The sequence below is a fragment of the Oncorhynchus tshawytscha genome, linkage group LG18 (genome assembly GCF_018296145.1).
Source record: "Oncorhynchus tshawytscha isolate Ot180627B linkage group LG18, Otsh_v2.0, whole genome shotgun sequence".
NCBI classification, from domain to species: Eukaryota; Metazoa; Chordata; class Actinopteri; order Salmoniformes; family Salmonidae; genus Oncorhynchus; species Oncorhynchus tshawytscha.
Window position 1 is genome coordinate 499,190 of NC_056446.1, and position 19,280 is coordinate 518,469.

The 19,280-nt window shown below is 44.5% G+C and overlaps 1 protein-coding gene across 4 annotated transcripts in view; it reads left to right on the top strand.

Annotated features, from left to right (window-relative positions):
• Window positions 1-10,019: 10,019 nt before the first annotated feature.
• LOC112223798 (MAP/microtubule affinity-regulating kinase 3-like) overlaps window positions 10,020-19,280 on the top strand; it is a 142,826-nt gene continuing 133,565 nt past the window's right edge. For 2 of the 4 annotated variants that reach the window (XM_042300572.1, XM_042300573.1), the window contains exon 1: window positions 10,024-10,721. In XM_042300572.1, coding sequence (XP_042156506.1) covers window positions 10,671-10,721 — 51 coding nt within the window. In that variant the 5' untranslated portion in view covers window positions 10,024-10,670. Of the gene's footprint in view, window positions 10,722-19,280 lie in introns of all 4 variants that reach the window. The other 2 variants (XM_042300570.1, XM_042300571.1) reach the window with 2 other exon arrangements.

Sequence of the window (19,280 nt, forward strand, 5' to 3'; positions counted from 1 at the left end):
ACTGGAGTGATAAATGATCAGATGGTCATGTACAGGTAGAGATATTGGTGTGCAAAAGAGCAAGTAAATAAATAAAAACAGTATGGGGATGAGGTAGGTGAAAATGGGTGGGCTATTTACCAATAGACTATGTACAGCAGCAGCGATCGGTTAGCTGCTCAGATAGCTGATGTTTGAAGTTGGTGAGGGAGATAAAAGTCTCCAACTTCAGCGATTTTTGCAATTCGTTCCAGTCACAGGCAGCAGAGTACTGGAACGAAAGGCGGCCAAATGAGGTGTTGGCTTTAGGGATGATCAGTGAGATACACCTGCTGGAGCGCGTGCTACGGATGGGTGTTGCCATCGTGACCAGTGAACTGAGATAAGGCGGAGCTTTACCTAGCATGGACTTGTAGATGACCTGGAGCCAGTGGGTCTGGCAACGAATATGTAATGAGGGCCAGCCGACTAGAGCATACAGGTCGCAGTGGTGGGTGGTATAAGGTGCTTTAGTGACAAAACGGATGGCACTGTGATAGACTGCATCCAGTTTGCTGAGTAGAGTGTTGGAAGCCATTTTGTAGATGACATCGCCGAAGTCGAGGATCGGAAGGATAGTCAGTTTTACTAGGGTAAGCTTGGCGGCGTGAGTGAAGGAGGCTTTGTTGCGGAATAGAAAGCCGACTCTTGATTTGATTTTCGATTGGAGATGTTTGATATGAGTCTGGAGAGTTTGCAGTCTAGCCAGACACCTAGGTACTTATAGATGTCCACATATTCAAGGTCGGAACCATCCAGGGTGGTGATGCTAGTCGGGCATGCGGGTGCAGGCAGCGATCGGTTGAAAAGCATGCATTTGGTTTTACTAGCGTTTAAGAGCAGTTGGAGGCCATGGAAGGAGTGTTGTATGGCATTGAAGCTTGTTTGGAGGTTAGATAGCACAGTGTCCAATGATGGGCCGAAAGTATATAGAATGGTGTCGTCTGCGTAGAGGTGGATCAGGGAATCGCCCGCAGCAAGAGCAACGTCATTGATATATACAGAGAAAAGAGTCGGCCCGAGAATTGAACCCTGTGGCACCCCCATAGAGACTGCCAGAGGACCGGACAGCATGCCCTCCGATTTGACACACTGAACTCTGTCTGCAAAGTAATTGGTGAACCAGGCAAGGCAGTCATCCGAAAAACCGAGGCTACTGAGTCTGCCGATAAGAATATGGTGATTGACAGAGTCGAAAGCCTTGGCAAGGTCAATGAAGACGGCTGCACAGTACTGTCTTTTATCGATGGCGGTTATGATATCGTTTAGTACCTTGAGTGTTGCTGAGGTGCACCCGTGACCGGCTCGGAAACCAGATTGCACAGCGGAGAAGGTACGGTGGGATTCGAGATGGTCAGTGACCTGTTTGTTGACTTGGCTTTCGAAGACCTTAGATAGGCAGGGCAGGATGGATATAGGTCTGTAACAGTTTGGGTCCAGGGTGTCTCCCCCTTTGAAGAGGGGGATGACTGCGGCAGCTTTCCAATCCTTGGGGATCTCAGACGATATGAAAGAGAGGTTGAACAGGCTGGTAATAGGGGTTGCGACAATGGCGGCGGAAAGTTTCAGAAATAGGGGGTCCAGATTGTCAAGCCCAGCTGATTTGTACGGGTCCAGGTTTTGCAGCTCTTTCAGAACATCTGCTATCTGGATTTGGGTAAAGGAGAACCTGGAGAGGCTTGGGCGAGGAGCTGCCGGGGGCAGAGCTGTTGGCCGAGGTTGGAGTAGCCAGGCGGAAGGCATGGCCAGCCGTTGAGAAATGCTTATTGAAGTTTTCGATAATCATGGATTTATCGGTGGTGACCGTGTTACCTAGCCTCAGTGCAGTGGGCAGCTGGGAGGAGGTGCTCTTGTTCTCCATGGACTTCACAGTGTCCCAGAACTTTTTGGAGTTGGAGCTACAGGATGCAAACTTCTGCCTGAAGAAGCTGGCCTTAGCTTTCCTGACTGACTGCGTGTATTGGTTCCGGACTTCCCTGAACAGTTGCATATCCCGGGGACTATTCGATGCTATTGCAGTCCGCCACAGGATGTTTTTGTGCTGGTCGAGGGCAGTCAGGTCTGGGGTGAACCAAGGACTGTATCTGTTCTTAGTTCTGCATTTTTTGAACGGAGCATGCTTATCTAAAATGCTGAGGAAGTTACTTTTAAAGAATGACCAGGCATCCTCAACTGACGGGATGAGGTCAATGTCCTTCCAGGATACCCGGGCCAGGTCGATTAGAAAGGCCTGCTCACAGAAGTGTTTTAGGGAGCGTTTGACAGTGATGAGGGGTGGTCGTTTGACTGCGGCTCCGTAACGGTTGTTCCCACCGTGAAGCATGGAGGAGGAGGTGTGGGTTGCTTTGCTGGTGACACTGTCTGTGATTTATTTAGAATTTAAGGCACACTTAATTAACCAGCATGGCTACCACAGCATTCTGCAGAGATATGTAATCCTATCTGGTTTGCTCTTAGTGGGACTATAATTTGTTTTTCAACAGGACAATGACCCAACACACCTCCAGGCTGTGTAAGGGCTATTTGACCAAGAAGGAGAGTGATGGAGTGCTGCATCAGATGACCTGGCCTCCACAATCACCTGATTTGTTCAACTACATGATTCCATGTGTTATTCCATAGTTCTGATGTCTTCACCATTATTCTACAATGTAGAAAATAGTCAAAATAAAGATCAACACCTTGAATGAGTAGGTATGTCCAAACTTTTGACTGCTACTGTATATACATATCTTTAAATAATATATTTTTTATTTTGTTACTTTCTAACACTACCACCCCTACCCATATTGGAGTAAACTAGTGAACAACAACGCTTAGGTCTCTACTTCCAGCTTATACATACATACAGTGGGGCAAAAAAGTATTTAGTCAACCACCAATTGTGCAAGTTCTCCCACTTAAAAAGATGAGAGGCCTGTAATGTTCACCATAGGTACACTTCAACTATGACAGACAAAATGAGGAAAAAAATACAGAAACCACTTTCCAGATTTCAATAAATTAACTTGAATAATCCTGTTCGTGGCAGATGGCGCAGAAAGATATGGCAGCTCTTCTTCTAGTTCTTAAGCAAATTTGCAGTATTTCATTTTTTTGTGTGTTGTTTCTTACATTATTTGCCTAAAAGTTTTTGTTTTATTACATACAGCCGGAAACAACTGTTGGATATCAGAGTTGCGGTAACTGACCAGCATTACGACCAGGAATATGACTCATGGTGTGATTGTGATAACATACAGAAACTCAAGTCCTTCTGTTCACCCGACCTAGAATACCTCACAATCAAATGCCGACTGTATTACTTCCCAAGAGAATTCTCTTCAATTATAGTCACAGCCATGTATATTCCCCCTCAAGCCGATACCACGACGGCCCTCAAAGAACTACAGTAGCTCTCAGTAGCCGATGTGAGCAAGACCTTAAAACAGGTCAACATTCACAAAGCCGCGGGGCCAGAAGGATAACCAGGGCGTGTACTCAGAACATGCGCGGACCAACTGGCAAATATCTTCAGTAACATTTCCAACCTCTTCCTGACTGAGTCTGTAATAGCTACATGTTTCAACCAGACCACCATAGTCCCTGTGCCCAAGGGATTGAAGGTATCCTGCCTAAATGATTACCGCCCCGTAGCACTAACGTCAGTAGCCATGAAGTGTTTTGAAAGGCTGGTCATGGCTCACATCAACAGCATCCTCCCGGATACCCTAGACCCACCCCAATTCGCATACCGCCCCAACGGATCCACCGATGACGCAATCTGAATTGCAATCCACACTGCCCTTTCCCACCTGTATAAAAAGAACACCTATGTGAAAATGCTGTATGAAAGTGCTTTGAGAGGCTAAGGATAAGGATCATATCACCTCTACCTTACCTGACACCCTAGACCGCCCCAATAGAACAACAGACGATGCAATCGCCATCGCACTGCACACTGCCCTATCTCACCTGGACAAGAGTAATACCTACGTAAGAATTTGGTTCATTGACTGTAGCTCAGCCTTCAACACCATAGTACCCTCCAAGCTCATAGTTAAACTCGGGGGTCCTGTGCAACTGTGTCCTGGACTTCCTGATGGGCCGCCCCCAGGTGGTGAAGGTTGGAAACAACACCTCCAATTCACTGATCCTCAACACAGGGGCCCCACAAGGGTGTGTGCTCAGCCCCTTCCTGTACTCTCTGTTCACTCATGACTGAGTGGCCACACATGCCTCCAACTCAATCATCAAGTTTGCAGACGAAACAACAATGACGAGACAGCCTACAGGGATGAGGTGAGGGCCCTGGCAGAGTGGTGCCAAGAAAATAACCTCTCCCTCAATAAATGTAAAGGTGCTGAGTCGTGGACTTCAGGAAACAGCAGTGGGAGTACGCCCCTATCCACATCGACGGGACCGCAGTGGAGAAGGTGGAACGCTTCAAGTTCCTCTATGTACATGTCACTGACAATCTGAAATGGTTCTCCCACACAGACAATGTGTTGAAGGCAGTGCCTCTTCAACCTCAGGGGGCTGAAGAAATTTGGCTTGGCCCAAGACCCTCACAAACTTTTACAGATGCACAATTGAGAGCATCCTGTTGGGAAGTATCACCGCCTGGTATGGCACCTGCTCCACCCACCACCTCAGGGCTCTACAGAGAGTGGTGCGGTTTGCCCAACGCATCACCGGGGGAAAATTACCTGCCCTCCAGGAGACCTACAGCACCCGATGTCACAAGAAGGCCAAAAAGATCATCAAGGACATCAACCACCTGAGCCACGGCCTGTTCACCCCGCTATCATCCAGAAGGCTAGGTCAGTACAGGTGCATCAAAGCTGGGCCAGAGAGACCGAAAAACAGAGATCAAGGCCAGACGACTGTTAAATAGCCATCACTTGCCGGTTACTCAACCCTACAACTTAGAGGCTGCTGCCCCAGTCACTTTAATAATGTTTACATGCGGCTTTACTCATCTCCATATGTATATACTGTATTCTATTCTACTGTATTTTAGTCAATGCCACTCTGACATTGCTTGTCCTAATATTTATATATTTCTAAATTCCATTTTTTAACTTTTAGATTTGTGTGTATCGTTTTGAATGATTAATTATTGTCCAATACTACTACACTGTTGAAGCTAGGAACACATATTTCGCTACATACACATTTTTAGCAGATGTTATTGTGTATGTGACCAATAAAGTTTGATTTGATTTGGAATAAAATTTACATTGAACAAAAATATGAACGCAACAGGTAAAGTGTTGGTCCCATGTTTCATGAGCTGAAATAAAAGATCCCAGAAATGTTCCACACGCACAAAAAGCTTATTTCTCAGTTTGTGCACACATGTGTTTACATCCCCATTAGTGAGCATTTCTCCTTTGCCAAAATAATCCATACACCTGACAGGTGTTGCATATCAAGAAGCTGATTAAACAGCATGATCATTACTCATTTGTACCTTGTGCTGGGGACAATAAAAAGCCACAGTTTTATCACAATGCCACAGATGTCTCAAGTCTTGAGGGAATGTGAATTTGGCATGTAGACTACAGGAATTTCCAACAGAGCTGTTCCCAGAGAATTTAATGTTAATTTCTCTACCATAAGCTGCCTTCAACATTAGGGAATTCGGCAGTATGTTCAACCGGACTCACAACTGAAGACCACATGTAACCATGCCAGCCCAGGACCTCCACATCCAGCTACTTCACCTGTGGGATTGTCTGAGGTGAGGGAGGGTGGGTCCTGGCTCCCCAGTGGATGGGCCTGCCCTCCCAGGTTCACCAATGGCTGCACCCCTGGCCAGTCATGTGAAATTCATAGATTAGGGCCTAATGAATTTATTATTTCACTTGACTGATTTCCTTCTATGAACTGTAACTCAGTAAAAGCTTTGAAATTGTTTCATGTTGCGTTTATATTTTTGTTCAGTATAACTTGGATCGGACTAATCTTTGGAGTTTAAAAAAATATATTATACAACCCTAACCCTGAATGTTCTAGTTACGTGAGCTGCAGGACCAGAGTCAGTGTGATTGATTGAGTCACTATGATGCAACGTGATGAGTGTGTTTGGCTGTCAGATGTTCCTGAAACTGTGGGAAGTGTTTTTGTGATGTTTAAAGAGTAAGGTGTGTGTACGTCTGGGTCTGTGTGATCACCCTGGACTCGTGCAAAGACACTTTTTTGCTATTGAGGTGAGGTCAGTGTGACGTGAGTGAACTCCCAGGCTCCTCTGCTGGTTGCGTACTCCCTCTGCGACAGCCAGGGCAAAACGGCACGTCGTTGCCCCAGAGTCCATCTCATGGTGAGAGAAGAAGACAGCTGTTATTCTCACATGACGAGAGAGAGAGAAAAGATTTTCCTGTCTTTCTTGTTTTCTCTCTCTCTCTCCCCATTTCTCTCTCTCTCCCCATTTCTCTCTCTCTCCCCATGTCTCTCTCTCTCCCCATTTCTCTCTCTCTCTCTCCCCATTTCTCTCTCTCTCTCCCCCCCATTTCTCTCTCTCTCTCCCCATTTCTCTCTCTCTCCCCCATTTCTCTCTCTCTCCCCATTTCTCTCTCTCTCCCCATTTCTCTCTCTCTCCCCATTTCTCTCTCTCTCTCCCCCCATTTCTCTCTCTCTCTCCCCATTTCTCTCTCTCTCCCCATTTCTCTCTCTCTCCCCATTTCTCTCTCTCTCCCCATTTCTCTCTCTCTCTCTCCCCATTTCTCTCTCTCTCCCCATTTCTCTCTCTCTCTCTCTTTCCCTCATTTCTCTCTCTCTCCCCATTTCTCTCTCTCTCTCCCCATTTCTCTCTCTCTCTCTCCCCATTTCTCTCTCTCTCCCCATTTCACTCTGTCACTCTCCATTTTCTCTCTCTCTCCCCATTTCTCTCTCTCTCCCCATTTCTCTTACTCTCCCCATTTCTCTCTCTCTCCCCATTTCTCTCTCTCTCCCCATTTCTCTTACTCTCCCCATTTCTCTCTCTCTCCCCATTTCTCTCTCTCCCCATTTCTCTCTTACTCTCCCCATTTCTCTCTTACTCTCCCCATTTCTCTCTCTCTCTCTCCCCATTTCTCTCTCTCTCCCCATTTCTCTCTCTCTCCATTTCTCTCTCTCTCCCCATTTCTCTCTTACTCTCCCCATTTCTCTCTCTCTCCCCATTTCTCTCTCTCTCCATTTCTCTCTCTCTCCCCATTTCTCTCTTACTCTCCCCATTTCTCTCTCTCTCCCCATTTCTCTCTCTCTCCCCATTTCTCTCTCTCTCCCCATTTCTCTCTCTCTCCCCATTTCTCTCTCTCACTCTCCCCATTTCTCTCTCTCTCCCCATTTCTCTCTCTCTCCCCATTTCTCTCTCTCTCCCCATTTCTCTCTTACTCTCCCCATTTCTCTCTTACTCTCCCCATTTCACTCTCTCTCCCCATTTCTCTCTCTCTCCCCATTTCTCTCTCTCTCCCCATTTCTCTCTCTCTCCCCATTTCTCTCTCTCTCCCCATTTCTCTCTCTCTCCCCATTTCTCTCTCTCTCCCCATTTCTCTCTTACTCTCCCCATTTCTCTCTCTCTCCCCATTTCTCTCTCTCTCCCCATTTCTCTCTCTCTCCCCATTTCTCTCTCTCTCTCTCCCCATTTCTCTCTCTCTCCCCATTTCTCTCTCTCTCCCCATTTCTCTCTCTCTCTCCCCCCATTTCTCTCTCTCTCCCCATTTCTCTCTCTCTCTCCCCCATTTCTCTCTCTCTCTCCCCATTTCTCTCTCTCTCTCCCCATTTCTCTCTCACTCTCCCCATTTCTCTCTTACTCTCCCCATTTCTCTCTTACTCTCCCCATTTCTCTCTTACTCTCCCCATTTCTCTCTCTCTCCCCCATTTCTCTCTCTCTCCCCATTTCTCTCTCTCTCCCCATTTCTCTTACTCTCCCCATTTCTCTCTCTCTCCCCATTTCTCTTACTCTCCCCATTTCTCTCTCTCTCCCCATTTCTCTCTCTCTCCCCATTTCTCTCTCTCTCCCCATTTCTCTCTCTCTCCCCATTTCTCTCTCTCTCCCCATTTCTCTCTCTCTCCCCATTTCTCTCTCTCTCCCCATTTCTCTCTCTCCCCCCATTTCTCTCTTACTCTCCCCATTTCTCTCTCTCTCCCCATTTCTCTCTCTCTCCCCATTTCTCTCTCTCTCCCCATTTCTCTCTCTCTCCCCATTTCTCTCTCTCTCCCCATTTCTCTCTCTCTCCCCATTTCTCTCTCTCTCCCCATTTCTCTCTTACTCTCCCCATTTCTCTCTCTCTCCCCATTTCTCTCTCTCTCCCCATTTCTCTCTCTCTCCCCATTTCTCTCTCTCTCCCCATTTCTCTCTTACTCTCCCCATTTCTCTCTTACTCTCCCCATTTCTCTCTTACTCTCCCCATTTCTCTCTTACTCTCCCCATTTCTCTCTCTCTCCCCATTTCTCTCTCTCTCCCCATTTCTCTCTCTCTCCCCATTTCTCTCTCTCTCCCCATTTCTCTCTCTCTCCCCATTTCTCTCTCTCTCCCCATTTCACTCTGTCACTCTCCATTTTCTCTCTGTCTCTGCCCATTTCTCTCTCTCTCCCCATTTCACTCTGTCACTCTCCATTTTCTCTCTGTCTCCCCATTTCACTCTGTCACTCTCCATTTTCTCTCTGTCTCTGCCCATTTCTCTCTCTCTCCCCATTTCACTCTGTCACTCTCCATTTTCTCTCTGTCTCTCCCCATTTCTCTCTCTCTCCCCATTTCACTCTGTCACTCTCCATTTTCTCTCTGTCTTTGCCCATTTCTCTCTCTCTGCCACTCTCCATCTTATCTCTCTGTCACTCAAGTTTCTCTCTCTGTCACTCTCCATCTTCTCTCTGTCTCTCCCCATTTCTCTCTCTCTCCCCATTTCACTCTGTCACTCTCCATTTTCTCTCTGTCTCTGCCCATTTCTCTCTCTCTGCCACTCTCCATCTTCTCTCTCTGTCACTCTCCATTTTCTCTCTCTGTCACTCTCCAGTTTCTCTCTCTGTCACTCAAGTTTCTCTCTCTGTCACTCTCCATTTTCTCTCTCTGTCACTCTCCATTTTCTCTGTCACTCTCCATTTTCTCTCTCTGTCACTCTCCATTTTCTCTCTGTCACTCCATTTTCTCTCTCTCTCCCCATTTCTCTCTCTGCCACTCTCCATTTCTCTCTCTGTCTCTCCATTTCTCTCTCTCTCTGTCACTCTCCATTTCTCTCTCTGTCACTTTCCATTTTCTCTCTCTATGTGAATAGACCCTTTGACGGTGCATGTGGGCCACACAGGAAGTGCATTGCTAGAGGTGCAGCTCATCCTCCCTCGCATGTGAGAAACACAAGACAGGACGCTGTGTGTGGGCACTATTTTGAGTGCCAGGGTTCCCCTAATGCAGTAATAATCTGAGAGTTCCATCTATATTGTAACCACAGTCATTCTGTCTCACATGCTTCATCACACACACACACACACACACACACACACACACACACACACACACACACACACACACATTCCAATTGTTTGTCCTGATTGTTAGTTTATTTTCTTTCAAATCCATTTCAGAATTAAGTGTGGCAATGCATGTATCCTTTTTTGTTTCCAGCAAGCTTTAAACTGTAAATGTGTGTGTGTGTGTGTGTGTGTGTGTGTGTGTGTGTGTGTGTGTGTGTGTGTGTGTGTGTGTGTGTGTGTGTGTGTGTGGAAGCATGTGAGACTGAATAACTGTGGTCACAATATAGATGGATAGATTTGGGTGTTCAGAATCATGAGAGATGGAGCAGCACACAACATTTTTTTTAAAACAGCCAAGTCAATCTGTGCTTTCAGTTGATTCACTGAAAATGCATGCATGGGATGGAGGGGGCAGCATATATGCCGTTAGGTACAGTAGGCAGGGTATTTCATGTCTTGTGCAGCAGGTAGATTTTTTTCTCCAGTAATCACCCTAGCAACAACAAACGCGCTGACCTCAGCCGAAGCGCCAATACGCTTTAAAGCCTCTCTTTCCTCACTTCCTCTCAACACATTGGGTTTGGCTTGCCTCTCTCCAGTTAGTTGGCGGCCATCTTGGATCTACCCATCAAGCAAACCTCCCTTACTTTTGGGATGAGAGGGAGGTCTTTAACCGAATTTGAGTCTTTCGGGGTACCAGCCCCATCGGAAACAGGGGCAGTGCGTGTCAGAAGCCGAAAATCTACAGGAACCCAAGGCGTCAAAAATTGGCTGCAAATTCTGAGATCGGTTTTACGTGAACTCCCCTCCCCTATTCCTTGTCTGGACGTTATGTGAATTTGTTGAGGACATGTGAACTATCAGAACACCGTTTATTGAGCTTTACAATAGAGTCGTTCCCGAAAAACGGATTGTTACATTTTGGAGCTCGGGGTTATGGTTTGTTTTTGGACAACTTTTTGGGGGGAATTGCCTTTGTCGCAATCTGTCCCACCGGTGTGTTCTGTCCAGTAATGCGGTTCGATCATTTATTTAATGAATCGGTGTTCTAGACATCTTCCGGCGTATGTTTTGCTGGAACTTGGCTGTGGCGTTGCGTTAATGCGGGTGAACGAATACATGATCTTAAATATCAGTTCCAGACCTGCTGTACTGTCGTTAGACTAAGGTGCAGCAAAAAGCAGACACAGAACCACTTCGGGGATCAAGGAATTATTAAAATGTCAACCAGAACGCCACTACCTACTGTCAATGAGCGTGACACTGAAAATGTAAGTATTTGTTCAGTTGAATAACGGTTAGTTCTTTAAGAATTATGTTAGGCTATTGGTTTAAAATGGCCTTGTACCCAAACTGTGATACAAAGTAACCATCCACAATAGTGCATAACTAAGCTTTGTATCCGAATGGCAGACTGACGCAGAGCGCGTAGACTATGTGGCCCAAACTTTACATTCACATTAGGCCTATTACTACAGAATTGATTTCGGACTGTGACACATTTTGCAGACTGGCAATTAGTCAGGACAGAAAGCTCTGTAAGTAAGACTACTTGGCACGCAGTTTATGCAAGATGCACATGTTGCGTAGAGTATGTATGTGTGCTTACAGAGAAATACATACAGTGCCTTTGGGAAAGTATTCAGACCCCTTGACTTTTTCCACATTTTGTTATGTTACAGTCTTATTCTAAAATGGATTAAACCGTTTTCCCCTCCATCAATCTACACCCTGAATCTCAGTGCTAGAGGCTTCACTTCAAAACCTGGTTCGATCCCGGGCTGTATCACAGCCGGCCGTGATTGGGAGTCTCATAGGGCGGCACACAATTGGCCCAGCGTCATCCGGGTTAGGATTTGGCCAGTACGTCATTGCAAAATAAAAATAATCTTAACTGACTTGCCTAGTTAAATAAACTTACATAAAAAAACACACAATACCCCATAAAGCAAAAACAGGTTTAGATTTATTACAAATAAACTGATAACACGTGCTTAAGTATTCAGACCCTTCACTCAGTACTTTGAATCACCTTTACAGCTTTGAATCTTCTATGGTATGATGCTTCAAGCTTGTCACACCTGTAATTGGGGAGTTTCTCTCATTCTTCTCTGCAGATCCTCTCAAGCTCTGTCAGATTGGATGGGGAGCGTCGCTGCACAGCTATTTTCAGGTCTCTCCAGAGATGTTCGATCTGGTTCATGTCCAGGCTCTGGCTGGGCCACTCAAGGATATTCAGAGACTTTGTCCCGAAGCCACCCCTGGTTGTCTTGGCAGTGTGCTTAGGGTCGTTGTTCTGTTGGAAGGTGAACCTTTGACCCAGTCTGAGGTCCTGAGCGCTCTGGAGCAGGTCTTCATGAAGGGAATCTCTGTACTTTGTTCCGCTCATCTTTCCCTTGAACCTGACTAGTCTCCCAGTCCGTGCTGCTGAAAAATATTTCTCCAGCATGATGCTGCCACCACCATGCTTCAATGTAGGGATGGTGCCAGGTTTCCTCCAGATGTGACGTGTGACGCATTCAGGCCAAAGATTTAAGTCTTGGTTTCATCAGACCAGAAAATCTTGTTTCTCATGGTCTGAGAGTCCTTTAGGTTACTTTGGGTAAACTCCAAGCAGGCTGTCATGTGCCTTTCACTGAGGCATGGCTTCTGTCTGGCCACTCTACCATAAAGGCCTGATTGGTGGAGTGCTGCAGAGATGGTTGTTGTTCTGGAAGTTTCTCCCATCTCCACAGAGGAATTTTGGAGCTCTATCAGTGACCATCGGGTTCTTGGTCACCTCCCTGACCAAGGTCCTTCTCTCTCAATTGCTCAGTTTGGCCGGGCGGCCAGCTCTAGGAAGAGGTACTTCCAAACTTCTTCCATTTAACAATGATGGAAGCCACTGTGTTCTTGGAGACCTTCAATGCTGCAGAAATGTTTTGGTACCATTCCCCAGATCTGTGCCTTGAAACAATCCTGTCTCGGCGCTCTACGGACACTTCCTTTGACCTCATGGCTTGGTATTTGCACTGACGTGAACTGTCAACTGTTGGATCTTATAGACCGTTATGTGCCTTTCCAAATCCTGTCCAGTCAGTTGAATTTACCACAGGTGGACTACAATCAAGTTGTAGAAACATGTCAAGGATGATCAATGGAAACAGGATTCACCTGAGCTCAATTTCGTGTCTCATAGCAAACGGTCTGAATACTTATGTAAATAAGGTATTTCAGTTTTGTATTTAAAAAATTTAAAAAATGGCTAAAATTGTGTGCAGATTAATGAGGATTTTATTTATTTAATACATTTTAGAATAAGGCTGTAATTTAATAAAGGGAAGGGGTCTGAATACTTTCCCAATGCACTGTGTATTGTGTGTATGTAAACTCAGCAAAAAAAAGAAATGTCCCTTTTTCAGGACCCTGTCTTTCTAAGATAATTAGAAAAAATCCAAATAACTTCACAGATCTTAATTGTAAAGGGTTTAACCTCTCTGGGATCGTTCGGGATGCTAGCGTCCCACCATGCCAACAGCCAGTGAAATTGCAGATTCAAAACAGAAATCTCATCATCAAAATTCCTCAACCATACAAGTATTTTACACCATTTTAAAGATACACTTCTCGTTAATCCAACCACAGTGTCCGATTTCAAAAAGGCTTTTCGGCGAAAGCATAACATATCATAATGTTAGGTCAGCAACTCGTCACAAAGCTTTCAGCCATTTTCCAACCGAAGAGAGGTGTCACAAAAAGCAGAAATATAGATAAAATGAATCACTAACCTTTGACGATCTTCATCAGATGACACTCCCAGGACTCAATGTTACACAATACATGTATGTTTTGTTCGATTAAGTTCATATTTCTATCCAAAAACCTTAGTTTACATTGGCGCCATGTTCAGAAATGCCTCCAAAACATCCAGAGAAATTGCAGAGAGCCACATCAAATAACAGAAATACTCATCATAAACTTTGATGAAAGATACATCTTTTGCATAGAGTTAAAGATAAACTTGTTCTTAATGCAACCGCTGTGTCAGATTTTTAAAAAGCTTTGCGGCAAAGCACAATATTCAATAATCTGAGAACAGCGTTCTGCCACAAAAGCAAGCCATACAGTTATCCGTCAAATTGTGGAGCCAACAAAAGTCATAAATGGCATTATAAATCTTCACTTACCTTTGCTGATCTTCATCGGAATGCACTCCCAGGACTCCCACTTCCACAAGAAATGTTCGTTTTGTTCAATTACCTCCGTTTAGTTCACTATTCCAAAGGCACAATGCGCGAGCGCAAAACCCAGACAAAATCAAGAGTTCCATTACAGTTTGTAGAAACATGTCAAACGATGTTTACAATCAATCCTTAAGGTCTTTTTATAATATATCTTCAATAATATTCCAACCGGACAATAGCGTATTCATTACAGAGGAAAAAGAAGTAACAGTGCACCCGCGTGACCGCGCAGTAAACAACTGATTGGCCACAGCCCAGTCCACTTGTTGAAACAGCTCTTATTCGACCACCTTCCACAATAGAAGCCTCAAACAACTTTCTAACGACTGTTGACATCTGCTGGAAGCCTTGGGAAGTGCAATCTGGCACCATAGACACAGCATATTGGATAGGCAATCACTTAAATTAAACTACAAACCTCAGATTTCCCACTTCCTGGTTGGATTTGTCTCAGGTTTTCACCTGCCATATGTTCTGTTATATTCACAGACATCATTCAAATAGTTTTAGAAACTTCAGAGTGTTTTCTATCCAATACTACTAATACTATGCATATATTAGCATCTGGGACAGAGTAGCGGGCAGTTTACTCTGGGCACTTTATTCATCCAAGCTACTCAATACTGCCCCCCTGTCACCAAGAAGTTAAACACGGTTTCCCATGCTTGTTCAGTGAACCATAAACAATTAATGAACATGCACCTGTGGAACGGTCGTTAAGACACTAACCGCTTACAGACTGTAGGCAATTAAGGTCATAGTTATGAAAACTTAGGACACTAAAGAGGCCTTTCTACTGACTGAAAAACACCAAAAGAAAGATGCCCAGGGTCCCTGCTCATCTGGGTGAACATGCCTTAGGCATGTTGCAAGGAGGCCTGAGGACTGCAGAAGTGGCCAGCGCAATAAATTGCAATGTCCGTACTGTGAAACGCCTAAGATGGCGCTACTGGGAGACAGGACGGACAGTTGATCGTCCTCACAGTGGCAGACCAAGTGTAACAACACCTGCACAGGATCGGTACATCCGAACATCACACCAACAACAACTGCCCGAGTTACACCAGGAACGCACAATCCCTCCATCAGTGCTCAGACTGTCCACAATAGGCTGAGAGAGGCTTGATTGAGGGCTTGTAGGCCTGTTAAACGGCAGGTCCTCACCAGACATCACCGGCAACAACGTTGCCTATGGGCACAAACCCACAGTTGCTGGACCAGACAGGACTGGCAAAAAGTGCTCTTCACTGACGAGTGGTGGTTTTGTCTCACCAGGGTTGATGGTCGGATTCACGTTTATCGTCGAAGGAATGAGCGTTATACTGAGGCCTGTACTCTGGAGCGGGATCTGAGCTTGTTGTCATTGCAGGCAATCTCAACACTGTGCGTTACAGGGAAGACATCCTCCCTTATGTGGTACCCTTCCTGCAGGCTCATCCTGACATGACCCTCCAGCATGACAATGCCACCAGCCATACTGCTCGTTCTGATTTCCTGCAAGACAGGAATGTCAGTGTTCTGCCATGGCCAGCGAAGAGCCCGGATCTCAATCCCATTGAGCACGTCTGGGACCTGTTGGATCGGAGGGTGAGGGCTAGGGCCATTCCCCCCAGAAATGTCTGGGACCTGTTGGATCGGAGGGTGAGGTCTAGGGCCATTCCCCCCAGAAATGTCCAGGAACTTGCAGGTGCCTTGGTGGAAGAGTGGGGTAACATCTCACAGCAAGAACTGGCAAATCTGGTGCAGTCCATGAGGAGGAGATTCACTGCAGTACTTAATGCAGCTGGTGGCCACAACAGAGACTGACTGTTACCACCCCCCCCCCCTCTTTGTTCAGGGACACATTATTCAATCTGTTAGTCACATGTCTGTGGAACTTGTTCAATTTTTCTGTTGTTGAATCTTATGTTCATACAAATATTTACACATGTTAAGTTTGCTGAATATAAATGCAGTTGACAATGAGGACGTTTCTTTTTTTTGTTTAGATTATTAGGGTTGCATCGATATTAATTTTTGACTGATTATTTTCCTTGCCAAAAAAAACGATACCAATTTAAAAAATTTGCGGCCTTTTAAGCATTCCAGTACAGTTAGATAGTTGAAACACACTGACAAAAAGTGATTTTGTTGTCATTTACGAAAGTCCCCATTACCAGTAAAACATAATCAACTTTTTATTTCACTTACTTGCTGTGCTGTTTCGTTGTTCATTTATTCAGTCTCAACCAGGATTTCATCATCTGTTCATCTGTTTTTATTGGTTGGCACGGTATTATGGGGTACAGAGACTTCAGAAAGTATTCACACCCCTTGATTTACTCCACATTTTGTTGCTTTTCAGCCTGAATTGAAAATGTATAAAATTGAGATTTTGTTTTGTCATTTGCCTACACACAATACCCCATAATGTCAAAGTGGAATATGTTTGTTTGTATTTTACCCCCTTTTCCTCCGCAATTTCGATCTTGCCTCATCGCTGGAATTCCCGAACAGATTGAGAGGCGAAGGTCGAGTCATGCGTCCTCCGAAACATGACCCGCCAAACCGCGCTACTTAACACCCGCACACTTAACCCGGAAGCCAGTCGCACCAATGTGTCAGAGGAAACCGCCTCTAAACGTGTTTTCACTTTGTCATTATGGGGTATTGCATGTAGATGGGTGAGAAATCAATTTAATCCATGTTGAATTCAGGATGTGTAATAACAAAATGTGGAATAAGTCAAGGGGTGTGAATACTTTCTGAAGGCACTTGTACCTCATAATACCGTGCCAACCAATAACAGCGCAGGCATCTTTGTCATGTAAAGATTGGACCTTGCCCCACCACAATTGAATTGTTATATATACGAGGCAGTATTACAGGTAATATGCCGTTTCTAGGCCGCCAACCCAGGCACTCTGTTTCAATGATGGAGCGGTCACCTGAACGCATGAATATATGGCGGTGGAAATGAAGCGATGATGATATATACACTATAAAATAGAACATACACTATAATAGTGGAGGTCCCCATGCACTTACCTCAAATTCATAGTTTTCCTAAATTCGCTGTATTGATATTCCTCTCCGTTACTTTTTGTATGGTCATTGGCAGTGTATACATAATCTCAATTTTAGCTTCAAGACGCCGGCAATTTGAAAAAACTAAAAAGTAGTTTGGGCTCTGTCTGCCCACTACGTTTGAATTGAGCGACAGGTGTCCACAATGTGTTCACACTTGTCGGCGCATCACTGAGCGCAATTTGGATCATTAACCTGCCACCAGCACAAAACCGGACGAGCACTCTCTTCTGATGCCATTCAGATCGCCGATGCGAGGATGAAGGGCTCACACTCGGTAAAAGGGCACGGCATCGCCATAGTAAGTATCTATTCTCTTCCAGAAGTCACCCATTTTAGTTAAAGCTGCAACATGAAACGTTTTGGGTAACCTGACCAGATCTACATAGAAATAGAGTTAGATCTGTCATCGTCATCAAGTTTAGATCTGCAAGCTGTAGATCTGTTCACTGTGCGCTATTTCTATGCGTCCCATTCTTAAATTTCGTTTTTGTGTCTTGTACTTTTTTGTTTTGTAAACCAGCTGAAAATACAATATTTTGGGTTATGGAAAATCTATTTCACAACGATTTAGATGCTACAATGATTCTCCACACTACATTTGCGTGTTTTGTCACAAAGTCAAATTGGGCGAACTCTTTAAAATTGAGGAAATCGTTAATGACAATTGGCGCGAGAGAGAATATCTAGTCAAGATGGCAGTTAAGATAACGTTGAAGTTAGTGAATTTGCAAAAGTATCAATCGGGCTATTTTAAATGTATCAGGTTTCATAGTTTTTACTGTAAGCCAAGGTTGAGGTATTTGGAGACTTTCGAATTCTGTGCGCAAATCAGACATTTCTGTGCGTCCTATTAAGAGACCTGCAATTACGAAAACCTGTATTCGGCTACCCATACCGATGTCACATTCAAGTTTGAGTTGAACAACCGGTGCTGTGTTTAAAATGAGCCCCCTTGCTCACACAGCACATACTGTAATTAGGCTACATCCGACCCTTGACACCATAAATGGGAGAGACTTTCACAATGAAGCCATTGCTTGACACCAAACGACTCCATCCCTGACCAAGCCTTTGACACTACGGTTGCAACCTTGGTCTGTTATTTTGGGGCACAACGTTGATTCATTGTCTGTGTGCATGACTTTGAAAGGCATTAAACTGCAAGTGGTTTAGCAGAATGAGAAACCACAGATGGGCCTTCTGAGGCTATCAAAGAGGATCGTCTGTAACTATCTCTTTTTAAATTATTTGTTTTGTGTGGGTTGGATTCATTTTGTTGAGAGAGGAAAATTAGGAGACCGAGTGAATCCGGAGGGCAGTGACATGACAGGGTCCACAGCATTAACTGTTGGACCACACAGGCTTACGTGCTGTAGCCTACCTATCCCAATACGGAGTTCACATCGCTATATGGTCCTAGAAATGAAGATGCTCTGATTCTTAGGGCCTATCCCATAGAGCCAAATTGTCATGGTGGCATACAGACTCCTCCTCAGTCTCATTGTACTGCACGTTGTGGGATTATATTTCACAACTGCCTTTTGTATGATCTTTTGAAAGGTTAGGAGAATCAATGTTCTTTCAGTTTGAGTTTTGAGCGTGTCCCAGTTTGCTCAGAGCTGTCAGAACTTGGGTATATAGAGGACAGGATTTCTTTTAGCCGGTATTTTTATATATTTTTAAGCCGATTAAATACAATTGACACCGGGCCAATTGTCCGGGAAAAGGACATGAATCCATTGCGAAATCATGCTTTTTAGCCTATTAATTGATGGAAAAACCAGTTGAAGGAATTACATTTGACAGGTCATGCTTATCGGTGTATATGGGTTAATTTGTATAATTCTGTGTAATTAAATTTCCGCGTGTGTGTATTTATTCGTTAAGTATCACAGATAACAGAGCCTCGGAGGGAAAATCTGTTAGACAGCGCTTTGATAAGCCCAATCATCTTGCAACAATTCTAAATGCAATCGTGTGTTAAATATTTTTTGGGGGCCACTGTTTAAAAAAAAAATGCTATTTTTATTTCTTTACTGGCTAATTTAAGTGCGCTTCCCCTTCACAATTCAAATGCATAAGTAAGGCAGGTTTCATCAGTGCATCACACTCCACTTTGCAATGAGCTGGAGGCTGTATGCATTTTGAAAACCTATAGCTACTTAATTGTTTGAAACTTGAACATTTTACTACATATTGTGAGGAATGTTTTACCTTGCTTCAATGTAGCCTAGGCAAAATCTGACCATATCCGTGGAGGAAATGATTTTGTAAGGACTTCCTTCCACATGCCATTGAAACCAGTAGCCTATTTCGCGCATGTTCTATTGGTTTTCAACTTTTATTTTATTGTCTGATAGCCAACTGCACTGTGCGCATTGTTGCGCTACTAATGTTAAATTAATATTTGATCAACATATTTAAGCTAAACGTTCTTATCTGTTGCATCGGATTCATTGCTTTAAAAAATAATGATGTAGCCCAGGCCTACTGGTTGCACGAGTTTGGGATCTATCATCCAACAACTGTTCCAGAGTC